General features: G+C 42.4%; 1 protein-coding gene across 2 annotated transcripts in view; it reads right to left on the reverse strand.

Moving 5' to 3' along the window:
• SYT17 (synaptotagmin 17) overlaps positions 1 to 19,807 on the reverse strand; it is a 128,690-nt gene that overhangs the window by 32,184 nt on the left and 76,699 nt on the right. For both annotated transcript variants that reach the window (XM_018558467.1, XM_018558468.1), the window contains exons 6-7: positions 16,176 to 16,296; positions 14,524 to 14,679 (exon numbers count right to left, since the gene is read on the reverse strand). In XM_018558467.1, coding sequence (XP_018413969.1) covers positions 14,524 to 14,679; positions 16,176 to 16,296 — 277 coding nt within the window. The remainder of the gene's footprint in view (positions 1 to 14,523; positions 14,680 to 16,175; positions 16,297 to 19,807) is intronic.

Consider the following 19,807-nt stretch of genomic DNA (forward strand, 5'->3'; position numbering starts at 1 on the left):
CCCAAAAATGTTATGAAATTAATTTCAGTACAGCGTTGCATGGCTGAATAAATGTCAGTCAAAGTATCGCAGCGCTGAATACTGAAAAATGGTCTGGCCAGGAAGCATGACATTCAGTTTACTAATGCACTATGTATCATATACAATTGCGCTATGTTTTTTCCTCTTTACTGACCTTGCCGAGCGTCTCGTCACTGCTGCTTCGGTGGGCGGCGCTCCAGGTGGGGTCCTAATTTAGGTGGCGGGCGACTGCCCAGAGGACCCCACTCGGAGCGCCGCCCACCGGAGCAGCAGTGACGCGACGCTCCTCTTCAGCTCAGCCCTGACTACGTCCTCACATGTGAGGAAAATCGTTCTGCACCGCGATCGAGGCAACAGTAAGTGAAGGCCTGGGCTTAAGTGGGATGTTTAGTGTTTTGTGTGAACAACAAGAATATATTAATGCAGTGTATTCTATATGTACTGTACATGTACTACATATAGAATACACTGCAACAATAGATTTACAATTATCACCTGCTAATATGAATGGGTAAATAATCCATAGTACATAATAGTACATAACACGTAGTTGTACTATGGATCATTTAACCCATTCATGTTAGCAGTGCAGAATTGTAAATCTATTGCTGCAGTGTATTCTATATGTACTGTATGTACAGTACACATTGCCAAATCACTGCAACAATAGATTTTGACCTGCTAACATGAATAGGTTAAATGATCCAAAGTAGGGTATAATTGTAACTCTATTACTGCAGTGTACTGGACGTGTGTGCTGTTTATGTACTATGGATCATGATTTAACCTATTCATGTTAGCAGGGCAGAATTGTGAGCGCCTCCCACAAGCTGAACACCGAGACGCGATGCAGCGATCCTGCCCAGCGCCGACTACAAGAGGCACCACGTGAGGCAACAGGGATATGAGTGAAACTGTGTGTGAGGGGAACAGGGCTTCCTGTAAATCTATTGCTACTGTAAGTGTGTACTGTATATGTAGTACATATACCACACACACCTCCACTACACTGCAACAATAGATTTACAATTCTCCCCTGCTAATATGAATAGGTTAAATCATGATCCATAGTACATAACATGTAGTTGTACTATGGATCATTTAAAGTCAACAGTCCTTTAAAGAAAAAGTATTGGTAATTGGTATCGGCAAGTACATGAGGGGAAGTACTTGTACTTGGTCTTGAAAAACTGGTATTGGGACATCCCTAATGACAACAGTGCATCATACCTGCATGTTGGCATGGCCTCTTTTGGGAGCTGTCACGTTTGGGAGCTGAGTGACCGCATGAGAATGTAGGGGGAAATTTGAGAGACAGGGACATATAACAGAAAGTGCCACAACAAGGACCTTTATGGTAGTTTAACCAGATTTTTAATGAAAGCTTGAAATTTAAAAATATAGAAAATAACTTTTAAAATGACATTCATTCAATTACATTCAGGTTAAAGCTTATTTGAGGTTTTAGTGACTGGGTTTACATTAGGTATACATGTAAACAATCTCCTGCAGCATATAGTCACCATCCTTTCTGCCCCCCACCACTCCCTATGCCTGCCTGGAGAGGAAGAGATATAACGGGTACCTCAAGGTATAAAGGAGCTAAGTGGCCAATTACCAGACTTGAATAATGTCAGACAGGTAGCAGGGAGAAAGTCCTTAGCTCTCTGTAAGCTACAACCAGATTGACAGAGGGCTTAAACAGGGCTTGTTTCCTTTACCCCTAAGGGGATATGGAGTGGAAGGGGAATTAAAGGAAGGTGAGCATACATAAAAGAGGCCAGCAGTTAATTGAAACTGTATCTTTGTCCTGCATGGGCAAAGCACAGATTCACTTTAAAGAGCATACTTGTTATGGTTTTCTTCTATAGACAAAGAACTCAACTTCAAAGATGCCTGTATACACTGGCAGCCTTCAGTTGCAACCACTGATCCAATTTCTACTGCTGACTGGTTGACTATGTGTCTTCCTCGCAAAACTTTTGGTTGCTGATTTATATGTGTATAAAACGAAAATGTTTGGTGCATCATGGATCACAATCCCATTAAATCTACTGTCAATTAAAGCTGAACGGAAAGACTGGCATATATGACTGCCATGTGTCAGAGGTTTTACACAAATATCATATACAACACAACGGTTTATTGACATCATTTTATATTAGTTTATTTGTATTTGGGCTGCATTTTAGATATTACTTTATCTGAACTTTAATTTGAAAATCTTGATTATACATTTGCTCTAACATATTGTTAAAAAACACCTATCCAAATACATCCTAATGTGTTATACAAAAGTCACTGGAAATAAATATATATTGTACTTCAGATGCAAAGCTAGGGAATCAGGCCAGCTATAACCCGCAACACAGAAATAATGAATTCTGCTAAGCCTCAGGTTGCTGTTAAATATTTAATAAGAATTTATAAAGGCGAGCAGCATGAAATACATGATGTATTTCCTTCACTAAAGGGAGAACTGCATTAGGAAAAGGTGAATAGAACACAAGGCTTTAATCACCCTGTGCAACACACAATAAAACCATTAATATGAAGAACTGTATTTTTACTTCTAGTGCCCCATTCTGGCAAGCAATGTGAGTACTTCACTGGCAGCAGGGCTCTCTCATTCCAGGAATCCTTTTAAAATGCTCAGCTGGTGAGGGGCTTTCAAATGTAAGATTTTGCTACATTAGCACGAATACATGGTTTGCTATCACCAACGATCAGTGCTTTTCTTTGAAACTTTTCACTGGAGAGAAAAATGTTTTAGCACATGAAAGAGGCTAATGATCAAGAGCATAACATGCTGAACATGAAGAAGGAAATTTAGTTATTATGTTTTGCAGTTATTCCCATCACAAAGTAATCACTGAACAGTCAAGCATAAGAATATTACTTTTCCTAGGTTAACTCAACCAAGTACATACACCTCCACTGTACACCACTCTTCACTAAGCATTTCCAGCATCCAAAAACAAAGCATGAATGGGTTTCCAGGCTGCTGGAAAAGCCAGGCAACTCAGAGTGGCTGTAGCCTCAAACCTGCTTAATCATCTTTGCAAATAATTAACTGTTTGAGTAACTTTATTAATAAAAACACCCCAATCAAAAAGCAGTGAGGGGGAATGTGCACAGGGTTTCCACAAGTTAAAAGTTGAAAACCATTAAGGTTAAAATCCAAGAATGAGCTAGTTTAGCCAGCCCTTTAATCCATCTTTGCCTGTGGGTTGTCAATTGCCCCTCAAATAAAAGTAACCATATAATACAGTTATGGATTAATTAAACACATTAAATGATTGACCTAAAGTTAGTAAACAGCACTGTTTACCAACCAGGTTTTACTGCACTTTGCTCTCTGACATACTGTTGCCTGACTGGAGTAGAGTGATGGCCATCAGTGCACTGCTGAACATTCATTATCCATTCCTAGGTTAGTGCATGTTCTATACTACACTGCACTGTATGGCATGGATCACAAGACATGGATTCCATCACATGGTTGAATGGAATTATAAAGCAACTGACCAATAGGACAACACACATATTTGTGTATGAAGATGTTGGTGTGAAATGACATTGACCAAAAATCATTTTACTTTTCCTTTACATGCCTTTTTGCTCAGCTTCATAATTTCACTATAATTAGGAAGCTATAAGGAATGTATTGGCAGCTCAGCCAAATATTTAATACTGGAAGAACTAATAAATTGCAGTTATTCTCGCTGTTTTAGTTTTACAGTTTATATTGTGTGAATATTAATATGCTCTTAATTATAGGTTTTGTTCTACAGATTTTAGAAAGAATGAATTAACAGGCAGGGGAAGTGAACAATCTAGGAGAAAATAGCTGATTTGGAAAGATTCTCCAATTCAGCTCACTTTCCAGTTCTGCTATGTTGTCCTAGATTGTTCACTTCTCCTGTCTTCTCCAAACTCGTTACCCTTTTGTGAATAACCCTGTTACTGTTTATATTGTTTGCAAACACATTCGTATTATGAATGCATGCTTCTTTGCAGCCCTGGTAACATCTGCTACTGTAGGAAAGCAGAAGAAAAACAGTCACAGTGTGTTCTGCCTGTTGCATGAAACGGCTCATCAGCTAAAATTTAATCACCTTCTTTGACACACAGCAGTCTGAAAGGTGCCTTGCAGCCAACATTTATTGTCAGCAATTTGCACAGCCATTAGTATCCAATCATTATCAGTAGCCAATAGTATATTTTATAAAAAATACGGGAAAAAGTCTAATCTGAACAGCATGTGACACTGTCAGGGATACTGGCACAGGTGACCCCACACCTCCGCAGGCAGACCAAACACGACCAAACAGACCAAACACAGGCAGACCAAACACGAAAACAGCCGAAAACTGTGGAGGGAGCTGAGAATAAAAAAGAAGCCTGCAGGCACTGCAGGGGGCAGCCCTGAGCCTCGGCCGTGAGGACCCAGCAGACAGCCACCTAAGTACACGGGCGCGCTGAGATGGACACACACCACACACCGGTGGTTTTCTGCAGCCTCCCCCACCAGGAAACAGCCAGAGGAGGTGAAGGTAAGTTAATAAATAAAACTTTTTTTTTTTTTAGCCCAATTGATGGCATTGCTGTATAAAGTACAGCTGGTATTTGTAGTTCTATATTAGGGTTGCATAGATACCAAGTACAGTACTTGGTACACGTACAAGTACAATTACCGATACTTTTGAGCTCCAAGACTACACTAGAGAAAAATTCAAAAGTTAGGAGGCGGATGTCATGTGTAAGGAGCACACGGAGCTCCTGGGATTTGTACATCTCTGTTTTAATGTACGATTTTGTTTTTATAAATATAAATAAAGTGATGCACAGATGCCAGTTTTGCGAGTACGAGTACTGGTACTTGCCGAGTACTTACAAGTATGAGTACTGATACATTTTTGTTTATTGTCATTTGACAGTTTTTCTAAAACAATACAGACTAATGATTTCAGGACAGTGGTGGAGCGCCAGAGCCCGGTCCCGGGTGCAACCGCTGCAACCCCCGGGAGTTCTCATGAAAATGCCAAGTATCTGCACTGGTACTCGAAAAGTATCTGTGCATCCCTATTCTATATAGCAGGTCCCATTCAGCAATGCAGAATGGCACCCTCTATAGAGGACTACAAATTTCAGCAGTACTTCATACAGCAATGCCATTTTTCCAACTTTTTTTTTGTGGTTGCTAAAGGGTATATGGGTTAGGGGGGTTTGTGGGGGGTTTTTCTTTTGGGGGGGGCCCAAAAATAATCTTGCACCAGGGCCCTTTGTCCGCTACTGACTGCAGACGACAGGCTTGGGGAGAGAGAATTCTCAGGGGGACTGTTTCAAAAAAGAACTGGTAAGTTTGATAACAGATTTCATTTTAAAGGAGAACTATGGGGTTAAGGCTTTTCCCCATAGTTCTCCTTAGGGTAACGGGAGTTCACAAACTAGCGTCCTCCCGTCACCCTAGGCTCAGTATACCGCGAGCTACTGAGACGCCGCAGTATACCGCAAGCTGCTGCTCGCGGTATACTGAGACAGATCGGAGCGGGGGAATCCAGCCCCTCCCCTGTCACGGCAGAGAGCCGTGACAGGATCGAGAGGTGAGCGAACGCCGGTATGTGTTTGCTTACTTCCCGATCTACTGAGCCTTCCCGATCTACTGAGCCGAGCCGATTAGAGGGCTGTGCCTGCCTGATCTGTGACACAAGAATGTTTATACAGGTGGGGCTTGTGGGAGGGGCTTGTATATGGGCGGAGCACAAGGGGGCCCCATAACCATGTATTGCCCGGGGGCACCATGTGTTGTCAGTCCGCCCCTGCTCCAGCACCACCTGGAGGCGCTCTGGATCCTAACAGACACAGAGCTAATACATTAGATATATACCTAGGGGTGTCCTACAGTATTCCTTCATGTTGTAATCTTTGTAATTGTGTCATTGGTAATATAACTGCTTTAACCACTTGCTGACCAGGTGTTTACACCCCCTACCTGGCCAGGCCATTTTTCAGTATTCAGCACTGCGGTACTTTGACTGACATTTATTCTGTCATGCAACACTGTACTGAAATTAATTTGATACCATTTTTGGGGGGACAGATAGAGATTTCTTTTGGTGGCATTTAATCACCAGTGGGGTTTTTATTTTTTATTATATTAAAGAACAATTACTGAAAATTGTGAAAAAAAAAGTTTTTATATTACATTAAGTTATAATACATTTATTGTTACCCAATTTTTTGGTAAAATATAAAAGACGGGCTCATGTCGGGTAAATAGACACCAAACATGTTAAGCTTTAAAATTGCACGCACCCGCGAAATCTCAAAAACTACCATACCCAAAATTGACCATAGGCGGACGCTCTAAAAGCTTTTACCGCTCATCAGTTTAGTGTTATCAGTGATTAATGACCCTAGAATTATTGCTCTCACTGCAACGTTCGCAGCGATATATAACATGTGAGGCGTAATGGGCACAAATGTCATTTTCGCACGTATGCTCACCCCCGCGAATGTTTGCATGCGTGTAAGTATGGGTGGGGACTTTAAAAAGTTTTTTTGTGTTTTTGTTATTCTTTTTCATGTATAACTTTTTTTGTGTAATATTTTTTTTTTGCAACTTTATTTTCTTTTCCTTTTTTTTCCCACTTAACTTTATTATTATCACATAGGGGGGCTAAGAAACCCCCCTATGTGATAGCAAAGATATGTGACAGGTCCTCTTTATGGAGACATCAGGGGTCTCCAAGACCCCTAATGTCACCTAGGGACCCCCAAAGAAGCTGATGAAGCAGAGATCTGCTTCCTCAGCTTCTCTCCAGCTTCTGAAGCTGAAGAGTGACACAAGAATGCGGAAGTGATATAATATACATCACTTCCGCATTCTGACACCAGAGAGGGAACTGCACGGAGATTGTGTACCGACCTCCCTCTGATCCCGTCAGAGAGCCACCATGCTGGTCCCGGGCTCGCACCGGGCACAGCAGAGCCCGGGGACCAGCGGGAGGGGGGGCGCTGGGGGGGCTCCGATCGGCACCCCATACAAGCGATCCGCCGGTTCTATAGCCGGCGGATCGCTTGTATGTAAAAAGGCATCACTGCTGTTTTTACATTTCGGTTGTTTACCGCTCATGCGCGCGAGTGGGCTGGGCTAACAGGCCGTATATACCTGTTACCTCCAGGAAGTTTCCCGGATGGACGTTTCTTTTTCACAACTGCCGGCCGTGAGGCGGTTAAGGGGGATCACATATTTAGCCTCTTAATGAAGAGATTACCAAAATATATATATACACTGTGCAGCAATTAATAAATTATTATTTACATTAATAATAACAACTGTGATTATACATGCTGAAGGCAAAAGCTCTAATTGCTCTACGACTAAGTAAGGGCTCTATGAGTCAGTAAGGACTGTAACTGTAACCTTTGACATCAGTCCATTATCGTAATGTCTGACAGACTGACATAATGGCTATGGCAAGTTGTATAGCAGGACCTGCTAGCTATAATAAGGATTTGGAAAGTGTTTTCAAACATGTATCAGTATGATCCTTGAACATTGGAGATTCCTCAACAGGTACAATCAGTCAGTCAATGTTTGGTTAAGGCATGATAAAACAAGATCCACAGTGGGTACATCACAGAAAATCCTCATCATACAGGCAGTGGTCTGAAAAGCGTTTATGTGGAGTGAATAATTTGTCATTTTGAACTATGGAGCATACCTGAAAGGTTTTTATAGTCATAGGACCTTTCGGGGACACAAGACTGGTAACAACACTAGTAGAAGCTACAAGTTCTATTTTGAATGTGGCTCACACAGCTTGTATAAGAACTAACATGCTTTTTTTATTATTATTATACGGGATTTATATAGCGCCAATAGTTTGCACAGCGCTTTACAATATAAGGAAGACATTACAGTCACAATACAATTTAAGACAAGATGGCAAGGAGGGCCCTGCCCGTGAGGACTTACAGTCTAAAAGGGAGGGGCAAGTGATACATCAGGAGGTAGCTGCGCAGGGATGATTGTTTGAGAAAGTGATTGTTCAGTGGTTAGGGTGAGGTGGGATAGGCTTCCCTGAAAAGATGAGTCTTAAGGGAACTAAGGGATCAAGAAGGTTGTTATCAGCGAGGTGGCTGCTCAGGCGGCTGTCGATAAGGCGTTCTATGAGTTTGGAGGTGAATGGGAGTAGGGAGATTGGTCTGAGATTGTTAAGGTCGGTAGGGTCCATTGATTGTTTTTTGGGTATTGGGGTGACCAGTGCATGCTTTAGAGGGGAGGGAAAGATTCCAGTAGAGAGGGAGAGATTGAAAATGTGAGTAAGAGAGTGTAGGATAGAGTATGAGGGTGACCGAAGTAGTGGTGAGGGAACAGGGTCCAGGGGACAAGTGGTGAGATGGGTGTCAGAGAGAAGCTTTGTAACCTCCTCTGTTGTGACAGGGTCAAAAGAGGAGAGTAACAAGTGTGATGGTGGGTCTGGAACATGAATAGGGGAAGGTGACTGCACAGTGGCGATCTGATCCCGAATTGTATCGATTTTGTTTTTGAAATTAGTGGCAATGTCCTGGGCAGTCAGCGAGTTAGTAGGTGGTGGTGGTGGGGGACATGGTAGAGAGTTAAAAGTGTAAAAGAGTTGACGAGGTTTGGATGAGAGTGTGTTAATGAGAGTAACAAAATAAGTCTGTTTGGCAGCACGGAGGAAGGAATTATATTTTAGGAGGGCAGCTTTGTACAAGGTGAAATCTTGCAGAGAGCTAGTTTTTCGCCACAGTCGTTCAAGAGCGCGACTATGTCTTTTTAGATGTCTGGTTTCTTTTGTTTGCCACGTTTGTAGTGGACGTGGTCTTACTTCAACATATTTGAGAATTGTATCCTAGCTGAGATTTTTATTTTTGTTTTTGAACAGAAGATGTATATATGCTAATGTGTGAGTTGTGCTTCATTGGACTCTGTCGAGGACACCCACGCCCTTGCATGCCCTTGCCTCTTTCTCCTCTTCATCTTCCCCCTTTCCTTCTTTCTTCCTTTTCATCTTCTCTTTTCTTTCTTCTTCCTCCCTTATTATTTCTCCTGAAATGTTCTCCTCTTTAACACTATTGACCAACACACCCTTCTGACCTGGGGAACCTAGGTCATAATGCATTAATCGCTATATATGATAGTTTGGATTGTGTACCTGTATGCTTCCATGTTTTCTATTGTACAACTTCTATTGTCCTCTGGATTTTGGTCCCGCTTTTGTCTTGTTTTAAAATCTCAATAAAACTTGATTAAACTAAGAGCGGATATGGTATCCTTTAGACTGGAAGTTGCTTCAGATGACTGAGGCTACACAGACACAAACTCATCTAACAAGGACCTCTGGGATGCTTCATCTGACAGTACATCTACAGTACACCAGAAAGCATGGAGGCCACTACAGCTGCAGGAATGTCAGACAAGGATTCTGGAAGTGGAGGCATAGAACTACACTTACAGCCTCTGCGTTCACCAAGCAAAGTTGCAAGTTAGCCTATAAAATATAGCATTGCTGCAGAAAACCCCTCTCTGGGTAAGGCAGGGGAGGGGTACCAAACATAACAGAGCTATTGGTGACTCCAAGCAGTGAATTAACTCAAACAGGGGACAACAAAACAGGCTTTCGCTGTGTGGTGCTTTAGGAACAGTGCACCCCCCCCCCCAATAATTGTTAGCAGATCGTAAGCTGGAGCACCACAATACTATGGGACTGCTCCCTTCATGCATAGGATCCAACATATACTTTTTAATCCTTTAGCTACCATTTTTAAAATGGTGGCAGTTGCAATTTTTTATGTCACACGATATTAGAGCAACAGTTTATCAAACTCAAATTTTCAGTCAAAAATCATTCAAACCAATTTTAGAGCACACAAAACAAAATATAATACCCAATTATGGTAAAATATACAAGATGATGGTGTGTTGAAGAAATAGATACAAAACATTTCAAGCCTCAAAATTGCGTATGCCTGTGAAACGTCAAACAACTTTGGTATCCAAAATTGTCCATAGGTGATGCATGTGGCGCAGTCATCGCTTTTATACATAGGTGCAAACGATGAATGGATTTATGTTCACATGTGCATGTTTGTGGGGGCAGAGGGCTTTAAAAAAATGTGGCTTTTTTTTTACTACATTTATCTTTATTGTTATCACATAGGGAGCAGGTCCGCTTTACCAGCCAACACCCGCCATGGTCATCCAAGTTTGGGACACATGGTGGGGGAAGTCAGGAAGGGACAGCACCTTGCAGCCTAGGTAGAAGTGATTGGGCATCTGTAAACCTGTAAATCACTTCCACCACAAAGCTAAGAGTTGGCTAGAAAATATAAATAGACTCCAGCCTGCTATAGCAGGTCTCTGCTGCCTGGACCGTCGCAATTAACCACCTCTCGTCCATGGCCGTTCCTGAACGGCCGGATGGGAGTCTTGTAGGAGTGGGAGGCGCCCTGCCCCCTCTCAACGCGCACACGTGTGGAGAACTGTTAGCAATGTAAACAGCCAGCGATGGCTGTTTACATTCAAGCGAGCGGGCGTCTCTAGAGACGCCCGATCGCTTGCAGGAGCTGCGGTGTGCGCCCCCCGTACCTCCGTCATTGCTGCGTCCTCGCTGCCAATTCCCAGATCCGCCGTGCCTGATGGGGCTGGGACCGGGATGGCGACGCTCTCAGTGGAGGTCAAAGGGAGCTCAGTACACAATCTCCCTTTGATCTCTTCTCGGTCCCCGAATGCAGGAAGTGATGTATATTACATCACTTCCTGCATTCAGTGTCACTCTCCGGTACAGAACAACGGTGAGAAGCTGGTGAAGCAGGTCTCTGCTTCATCAGCTTCTCTGGGGGTCCCTAGGTGACATTAGGGATCTTGGACACCCCTGATGTCTGCATAAAGAGGACCTGTCATGAATTGGCTATCACATAGGGGATTTCTTAGTCCCCTATTTGATAGCAATAAAGTTAAGTGTAAAAAAAAAAAAGTTTTAAAAAAATTAAAGCATAAAAAAATAAAGAAGCTAAAAAAATTGTCACAAATAAAAAAATATGTAAAATAACACAAAATTTTTTTTAAAAAGTCCCCCGCCCCCCTCACATACACAAGCATACATGCATCAGAGGCGCCAACGTGGGAAAACGACGGTTCCGCCTATTGTGCTGCACATGTTAAATATCGCCACGAACGTCATAGTATGAGCAATAATTTTAGGGCCATTAATTACTGATAACATTAAACTGATGAGCGGTAAAATCTTTTAAAGCATTGCCTAGGGCCAATTTTGGGTGTGGCTGTTTTCTGCGATTTGACAAGTTTGGTGTCTATTTACCCCGTCTTTTATATTTTACCAAAAAATTGGGGTGATAATAAATGTTTCATAACATTTCATAGGGAAACAGGTTTTTTTACAAAATGTAGGGTACTTTTTTTTATATAGTAAAAAATAAAAACCCCAGTGGTGATTAAATACCACCAAAAGAAAGCTCTATCTGTCCCCAAAAAAGGGTATAAAATTCATTTCAGTACAGCATTGCATGACTGAATGTCACAGTTCCTTGTACTTTGATCCGGCGCCGGGTTTTGCATCCTGTCCGAGCTGCTCGTTTTCCGGTTACTCCGCCCTGAACCTAGGTGTTATAAGGCTTGTGCGCCTGTGGTTTAGCGTTCGAGCAACGTGTCTCCATGCTAGTAGCTGGACCTCTCTGTTTTCTGTGGTATTTCCGCTTGAGTATACCTTGCATTTTGTGTCTTTGTTTGGTCTTGTTGGTTTCAGTGTTCCCTTCCTGCTGCACTCTTTCATTCCCTATGTTTTCTGTCCGTGTATCTCTTTGTTTGCTGTTTGCTGTCCACACCATCAGTGGCTCTGGGGAAGACCAGGTGGCTCCTTAGACCCTGCAACTCTGGCACACCTGCGTTTGTTGTGCGGTCACACTGTCCCTGCATCTTCAGAGACCCATATTCCTGCCCATACCTAATTGAGTCCCTATATGCTGCTCCCCAAGACCCAGAGTTTACGATTCCTGGTGCTCCAGTGCCTTAATTGTGACAATGAATAAATGCCAAAGTACAGCAGCACTGAATGCTGAAAAATGGGAGAGGTTTAATGTCCAGATGTAAGCAGCAGCAAGGAATAATTGGGATGTGAACTGCATGTATCTTGTGTATAGGAACAAAGGCAAGAGGAAGTTACCTCTCACTGAAGGAAGAAAAGGAGAACAGAGTGGAGAGTGAGGACATGTGACACTCAAGCTAATGATGCAGCATGTAATTCCACAGAACCTGACGGAACAAGGGAGTAATGGTAGTAATGGTGGCATTTAACATTACCAAATAGTGTGGGAGCTACCAATGCTCAACCAGAATGGTGTATTCAATTAGGAGGAGGAGTGGGAGGGGCTATACCTGCCTGGCCAACAGCTTTTCTGTTTGCCAGTGTCCAAACCCTACTGTAGGTGGCAGTATAACCCATATAAGAACAGCTACTGATTAGGGATGCACAGGCATCAGTTCGGCTACCAGTGCCGATACTTGGCATTTTCACAAGAACTACCAGGGTTGCAGTGGTTGCAGCTGCGACTGGGCCCTGGCGCTCCACCACTGTCCTGAAATCATTAGTGTTTTAGAAAAACTGTCACCTGACATGAAACAAAAATGTATCAATAATTTGTATCTGTGACTACTTGTACTTGGTCTGGAAAAATTGGTATTGGTGCATCCCTAATACATATCTATATAAAACAAATCATACATTAAGACATGGATGCACAAATCTGAGGAGCCCAGTAGCCAATGCTCTTTGAAAATGACAGCTGCCTCCTAACTTTTGAGTTTTTCTCTAGTCTAGTCTTGGAGCTGGAAAAGTATCAATACTTATATTTGTATTTGTACTTATACCAAGTATGTGACCTTGGTATCTGTGCATCCCTACTACTGATCCTGAGTCCATTAGGGCTTGTTCACACCAAATTCGGACCAGATCTGCATGAGTTTCTGCATATGTAGCGCAGTGCGTTTTGCTGCGTTTTTGACATGTACCGGTCTGTTTTTTTTTTGTAGCCTAAAATGAGCTTTCAGTGCGTTCCAGGGTGTTTGCATGCTTTTTTTAATGTGTTTGCATGTGTTTTGGTGCGTTCCAGAGCAGAAAACGCGGCCGGAACACACTGGAGCTGGTGTGAACTAGCCCTGAAAAAAAACAAAAAAAAAACTTTTCATTTCATAGAAGAAAAAAAAAAGGTATCAAAATCATGTTTTTATTGAGGGGGAGGGGGGGCCTCAATGGTTTCTTGCACCAGGGCCCTGGGGTTTCTAGTTACGCCTCTGCCTGAACACTAATTTTGTCGCTCATTCACTCTTCTTTTAACAAAGAAGAAATACATGGTATAAACTGTGCTTAGGGAGGGGGGGTGGCTGGGAGCATTGTAAGGTGGATCCCAAAGTTCAGCTTTAAAATATCTGTGCCAATAAGCTGTGTCCCAGCTGGAGCTACATGTACCGATGCTGACGTGCAGGGCCGCCATCAGGGGGGTACGGCCAGCATTCAAGTAAGGGGCCCCAGCAGCTTGGGGGGCCCGGGCTCCAACCAAGGAGTATATGCTATAAAATATTATGTACAGTCCAGTTGGTACGGTCCCGCTCCCTCCTTCTCCGTGCAATTGATGCCTTCCTGTATGTGCAGGAAGGTTTTTCAGAGGGCGCAGCTTATGTTTTAGCCGACCGAAAAGCACTGAAGAAAGACGGGAGCAGAGCTGCTGCCTTTGCAGAGGACAGACTGGTGCCTGAGGCTGACTGGTGGCACAAGGAGGGGGGGAGGGGCAGCGCAGAGGATAGCAGCTGTGCAAACACTAAACAGCGTCCATTGGGTGGGAGGGTTGGCAGACGTCAGCGTCTCTTGTGCGTCATCACTCCAGCGGCGTCAGTGTTGCCTGTGCGTTGGAATGCACATTACAGTTTCATATATTAAGTTGTAATAGTGTTGCAACTTTAATTAGTGTTACAGTGGGCGGACTCAAAGGGAAAGCCAATGGACAGGTGCAGTGTTGGTAGGGTGGCGGGGCCCATGCATAAAGCCGTGTAAGGGGCCCCAACATTTCTGATGGCTGCCCTGCTGACGTGCAGAGCATATTCCTTGAAAGTCACCAAGGGTTATATATGGCCAGAAACTGGAGACCCAACAGTGCCATTGTTGATAACCAGGTCCCCTACTATGTCACCACATCCCACTGTAATCCAAGTGCTCACCTAAATTCAGAAGCAGTTAAACAGCAGGAAGGTGGAGACTTGGCTGGCAGGAACAAACAAGTAATTTGGGGAACTTGCTGGGGTCTAAGGGGGAACCAGAGTAGCACACTTATCTATACTTTTGTGTTGTACAACATTTTTTTCTGAGGCCATAATTTTACTTTAATGACAGTTAACTACTGTAGTTAGTTAATTCATTATTTAGTTAGTTAGAATGAACACCTAATTATCTTACTAACCTGTAAATACCAGGCTGGCACTCTCCAGCTCTTCTTGTGGGACCTTGAAGCTAAAGGACTCATTGTAGAAAGGGTCAATGGTGCCTCTCATGCAAGATGTCTTTTTGGTTTTCGCTAACTTTAACCCATGAACTAACTGAATCTTCACAAAAGGATCTAGAAAAAAAATATTAAATAAGGTTCATTTAAAATATTAATTTCATTGTAATGTATTAACAGATCTGACAAGCATCCATAATTAACATTACATTTGTAACATTCTTAGATCACAGAGTCTTGATGAAGTGACAGTAGTATCTCAAAATATGTTCCATAGTACCATTCTACCTTCTTCAAAACTGACACCATGGTTTGTATTTGGTGAGGATATCCAGTAGCCCAGCAAATATGGACAATGAATTACCATCTTATTCGAACTTTTCTAAATGGCAATGTTAAAATGAAAGCATGGGAATCCCAACTACTTTAGATGTCAGACAATGTACATTACCAACTAAATATACCACAGCATGGAAACCAGCCATTCTTAACTTTCAGGAACGGAAGCAAAGGATTGATGACATCTTCACTAATAGTAAGCTCACTACTATCCTCCTAGAAAAATATGAAATCTTTGTGCAGATATGGCAACCATGGATGGATTACAGTTGCCCTAAATATAAAACGTCTCTCTACATTTAAGATATCCAGAAGATAACATTAGAGTGAAAGGTCTCACCTCATTAGCTGGGAAGGCAGTGGAAACCTACTCCCCCCTTCAGCCCATCTTTTTCTCCCTGTCCTCTCCCCACCTGCTTATTTTTCCCTCTCTCCTCTCCCTCCTATCACTTGCATTCTCATCCCCTTCTTTAAAATAACCACTAACAATACCTATGCCCAACAGCCTACTGCCATCTTAAAGCAGAAATAAACTCTCAAACTTGTTTGCACCAATGAATCCAGAGCAAGCAAATATAAATTGCCCAGCAAAGTACTTCTTAAAATGTTTGCCCAATCACTTACAGTCAATATGTTTCCATACAGCTGACTCCAGCTCTCTCAGCTCTGCTTCCATGAACTACCTGTCCAGTACAAGATCACAAGGGACAGCACAGTCTTCAGCAGATGTCCATCTACTAGCAAGGAGAAGGGGGAATCGAGAGAGAGGAAGAAGGAGCAGGGTGTGGTGAGTGGCTTGCCTTTCTGTGCCTGTGTTTGCACACATAAGGGTGGCTCCATAGGACCATGCAAGGGAAAGGAGCCACCCTAGATTCTCCAGGAAGCTAAAACTTATAAAAATCAAGGAGAAGCATCCATTTTAAGTGATGTAATCAGCATTTGAAATAGCTTAAAAGGCTTTCAACTTTATTATCAATTTAACATCACTTTGACCTGCCCTTCATGCTATCTGGAGGCTGGACATAATATTTGACCTTGTCACTATTTCTTCTTTAATGGACAAAACCTGCAACAGACTAAATATACTTTATTACAACCCAGTGGTACCAATTAACCTCTTTTTGAACTGTATCTATTTCTGTACATTTTTGCTTGTACTAATTGCTTTTTGCAATAACATTTTGTAAAAGACAAATATAGATATTTATACGACTTTCTGCAGCTGGTTCTGAAATAAAAACTCACAGCTCTAGACATCAGTAAGCAAGGCTTACCAGATCCCTGGCTCATATCAGTCTGAAGAAGTTGTTTTGCTCTGATAATATCCACATTCAATCTTCCAGCACTTGGCAGGTAATTAAGCGACAGAAGCAGCTCTCCCAGCTCGACTTCATTCTAAAACAAGAAGATATATGAGTGAAAACATGGTGTATGCATAGATTTCTGAAGTCTTGGCTATAGTCACTCAGTGTGGCTCTGTCTTCCCAAAATATGACTGATGTTTGGTATAAAGGCATTTAATATTCCACTTTATAGCACATACATCAGCACTGCTTAGTAAAATCATAACTACATGATCTGTCACAGAGCGCTTTGAATAAAAAAAAAAACACTAGGCAAAGTCACGTTTGCAAATCTTTATGCTTTTGTGTGGCTGTTAATATTTTAAAATATTTGTCATGAATGTTTTGCTACTAAATGGAAATCATACCTCCAGCACACAAATTGGTATTTCCACAGTCAGATCCCAATTACAGCACAGAGATTAACTTTCCACAGTGAGATTTCAACCCCCGGTACATAGAGTGGTCTTTCCCCAGTCAGAATACACCCTTCCCATGGTACATACATATAGCTCTTTCTATGTACACATTGGTCTTTCACTGCCCAAGACAAGATAACAAAGGTGGGGAAACTGCTGCAATGTGATTTTCATCCAAAATTAACCTCCATTGGCCCAACTCACTGGAGAAAGAAGCTGTGAAATTTTATTTATCTACTGACCACCAGGTGATGGAAAAAACTTTCTTCAGTAAATAACCAGTATTATAACTGTGCTGGCCATAGACCTCCCCTGCTTGCTCATCTTTAGGGACTTCAGTGCCTGGGTTAATGAGAAGCAATCTCAATTTCCAAGTCTCTCATCTGTCACTCACACCAAGGGGTCTATTCACAAAGCTGCCGAAGGATCTGGCCGTAGCTTCGGCCGATCCTTCGGCTAGCTTCGGCCCCAGGACCCCTTCGGTTCAGGAGAACCAAGTGTCACATACTTGACCTTGTTTTCCATTTGGGACCCATGATAACTGATATAAGTGATTTCATAGGGACAGGCAAGCAGCCTCTTAGAGATCCTGCCCGTAGCCTTAGCAGGCCTGCCACTGGCGATAGGTCACTAGCGGCAAAACTGCCCATCTGACATCAACCTTATTACCTATTGTCCTCATTCTGAAAACTTTTCTCTGCTGCCTTGCAGGCTCAGTGCTGCTGCAGTAATCACTCTTCTTTCATTGTTGTCTGCTCCAGGGACTTAGCATTACAATAAAATAAATGAGAATGAAATAAAAGCAGAGATCTAGAATTGTGAGCAATAAGATCAGATTTCACGGTTTATTTTGGGGAAACATTAAAAAAGAATTGGTTGCTGTTCGATGCAACTGCAATCGTGTGATATTTTTCTTACCTTCAGTGTTTTATAGCTTCCTATAATAGTAAGTTATGTATTTAAAATGTACCCATAGGTCAAACTTCTTTTGTTTGTTTAAATAGAAAAGGAAAAGTTTAGAACAAGGGTTAGCACAAGTCATTTGTAATCTACCCATCCATTTTATTGACTAGAAGATTTTGGAAGAATTTACTTGGCCCTTGGCTGCTTCAACTCCTTTTTGTCAGAGAGATCACAAAGGGTAGCAGCAGGAATACACCCAGTCTTCTCACTTTCTATAACCCTACAGATGGTATAGGGCTCCATTCACCAATTTTATTTACTGTATACATTATCCCAATGGAAAACATCATCTAACACCATAGGCTTATCCTGCTTACCTGATACTATTGCTATGCAGATGACACACAACTCTACTAGTGCTTCAAACCAGACAATGGTGACCCTGTGACCAAGAGCAACAGGTGTCTTGTTGTCACAGGCACATTACCCCAGTTCTTCACATCCTACTCCGACTTTCATTTAAATGAAGGATACCCTGAAATATTGGCCTACTCACTTAAATAACTTGAGCCCTGCCTATATGACAGAGCTAATAGTTATCCATACTCCCAAACACTCCCTCAGCTCTTTAGAAAAAGGTAAATTACAGGTGCCCAGAGTTGTCTTAAAATCTTTTGGATCTTGTGCACTCAATGACAGCACCCACAATATGGAACTCATTGCCACTCATTGTCCAGGAAGCACCCTTTTCTTGATGTTTTAAAAAGCAGACCCATCTATTAAACCATATAACCCATCTATTAACCCATATAGCAACACCTGACAAATCCTTCTTTACAAAGACCCAACATCAATATGTTAAGCACTTTGGATGATCCTTCCACGCTTCCATGACAACCTGCGCCCAATGATGTTGAGGAAGGGGGGAGAGGGTTGGGCACAAACTCACTATCGTTTCTTTCCTGATCATGCAGGCTGTGTGCCTGGATAAGGGTATGGCTTGAATTCTAAGCCAGATTTTTCTGTTTTATTAAGGGGTAGCACACATAAAAAAAAAACAATGGGGTTTCACCTAAAAACCCTTATCCAGCCATGCAGTCTGGGTGGCCAGGGAAGGGAGTTACAGTGAGTGTGGGCCCCTCCCCTTCCCGTGCCATACCAGGCCACATGCTTTTTAACATTGTGGGGTCACCAATAAGTTCCCCTACAAACCCCCACATAGTTTTTAGGGGACAGTAAAGAGGCCCTTGTCTCTCAACATTGGGACAAGGTGCCACTCAGCAACGTTGAAAGGCATGTTGCCAGGTATGGAACAGGAAGGGGGGATGCACGCTCATTGTCCTTCCTTTCTTGGCCACCCAGGCTGCATGTCTGGATAAGGGTCTGGTTAGAATTTTAAAGGGAACGTAATTTTTCTCTAATTTTTTTTTAAACAGCACTTTTTAAATACTACATCATACTGTTCTGTAACAGCACATGCAGCTTTTTGGCATTCCACAAGCTGCATGAAAAGACCCTCTCCCAGCTGTTTTAAAGTGACACTAAACTCAGGAGTTAAACTATAAAAATGCATTCAAGTACCTCAACTGGTAACAAAAATTTATTTCAACCTTAAATCATCTCTGAATTGGTGCTGACACTGTCCTTCCTTCTGGAGGGTGGCTACTTTTGTCCCCCATGGTCCCTGTGTGTGTTAGACATACGTTTCATTTCGAATCAAAATACATACGGATTTTCAGAAATCCGGGCATTTGGACACAACTGAATTTCTGCATCACAATGCATCTGAATGTGTCCGAATACGAATTTCCGTTTCCGAATTTCGGATCCCGTCCGATTTTCGTTCAAAAACTAAACTGAATCGGACATTTGAGTATTCTGGCCAATCAGATGTGTTTTCCGGTTAATGCATCCGAATGGGTCTAAACACGAATTTTCATTACGGCAACATGGGAGCCATACTTTATACAGTATATACATAGAATACTAAAGCTGAGGCTCCTAGACCCAAATGGCATTCGGGATTTGAATTTCCGAATTGCATTGGGGAACTTCCGAATGCCATTCTGGCCTGGGAGCCTCAGCTTTAATAATATATGTATATGGTTCCCAGACCTGAATGGCATTCGGGAATCAGAATTTCCGAATTGCATTCGGGAGCTCCTGAATGCCATTCGGGTCTGGGAGCTTTAGTAATATATATATATATATGGCTCCCAGACCCGAATGGCATTCGGGAGC

The sequence above is a fragment of the Nanorana parkeri genome, unplaced genomic scaffold, assembly GCF_000935625.1.
Source record: "Nanorana parkeri isolate BGI_ZX_2015 unplaced genomic scaffold, ASM93562v1 scaffold341, whole genome shotgun sequence".
Lineage (NCBI taxonomy): Eukaryota > Metazoa > Chordata > Amphibia > Anura > Dicroglossidae > Nanorana > Nanorana parkeri.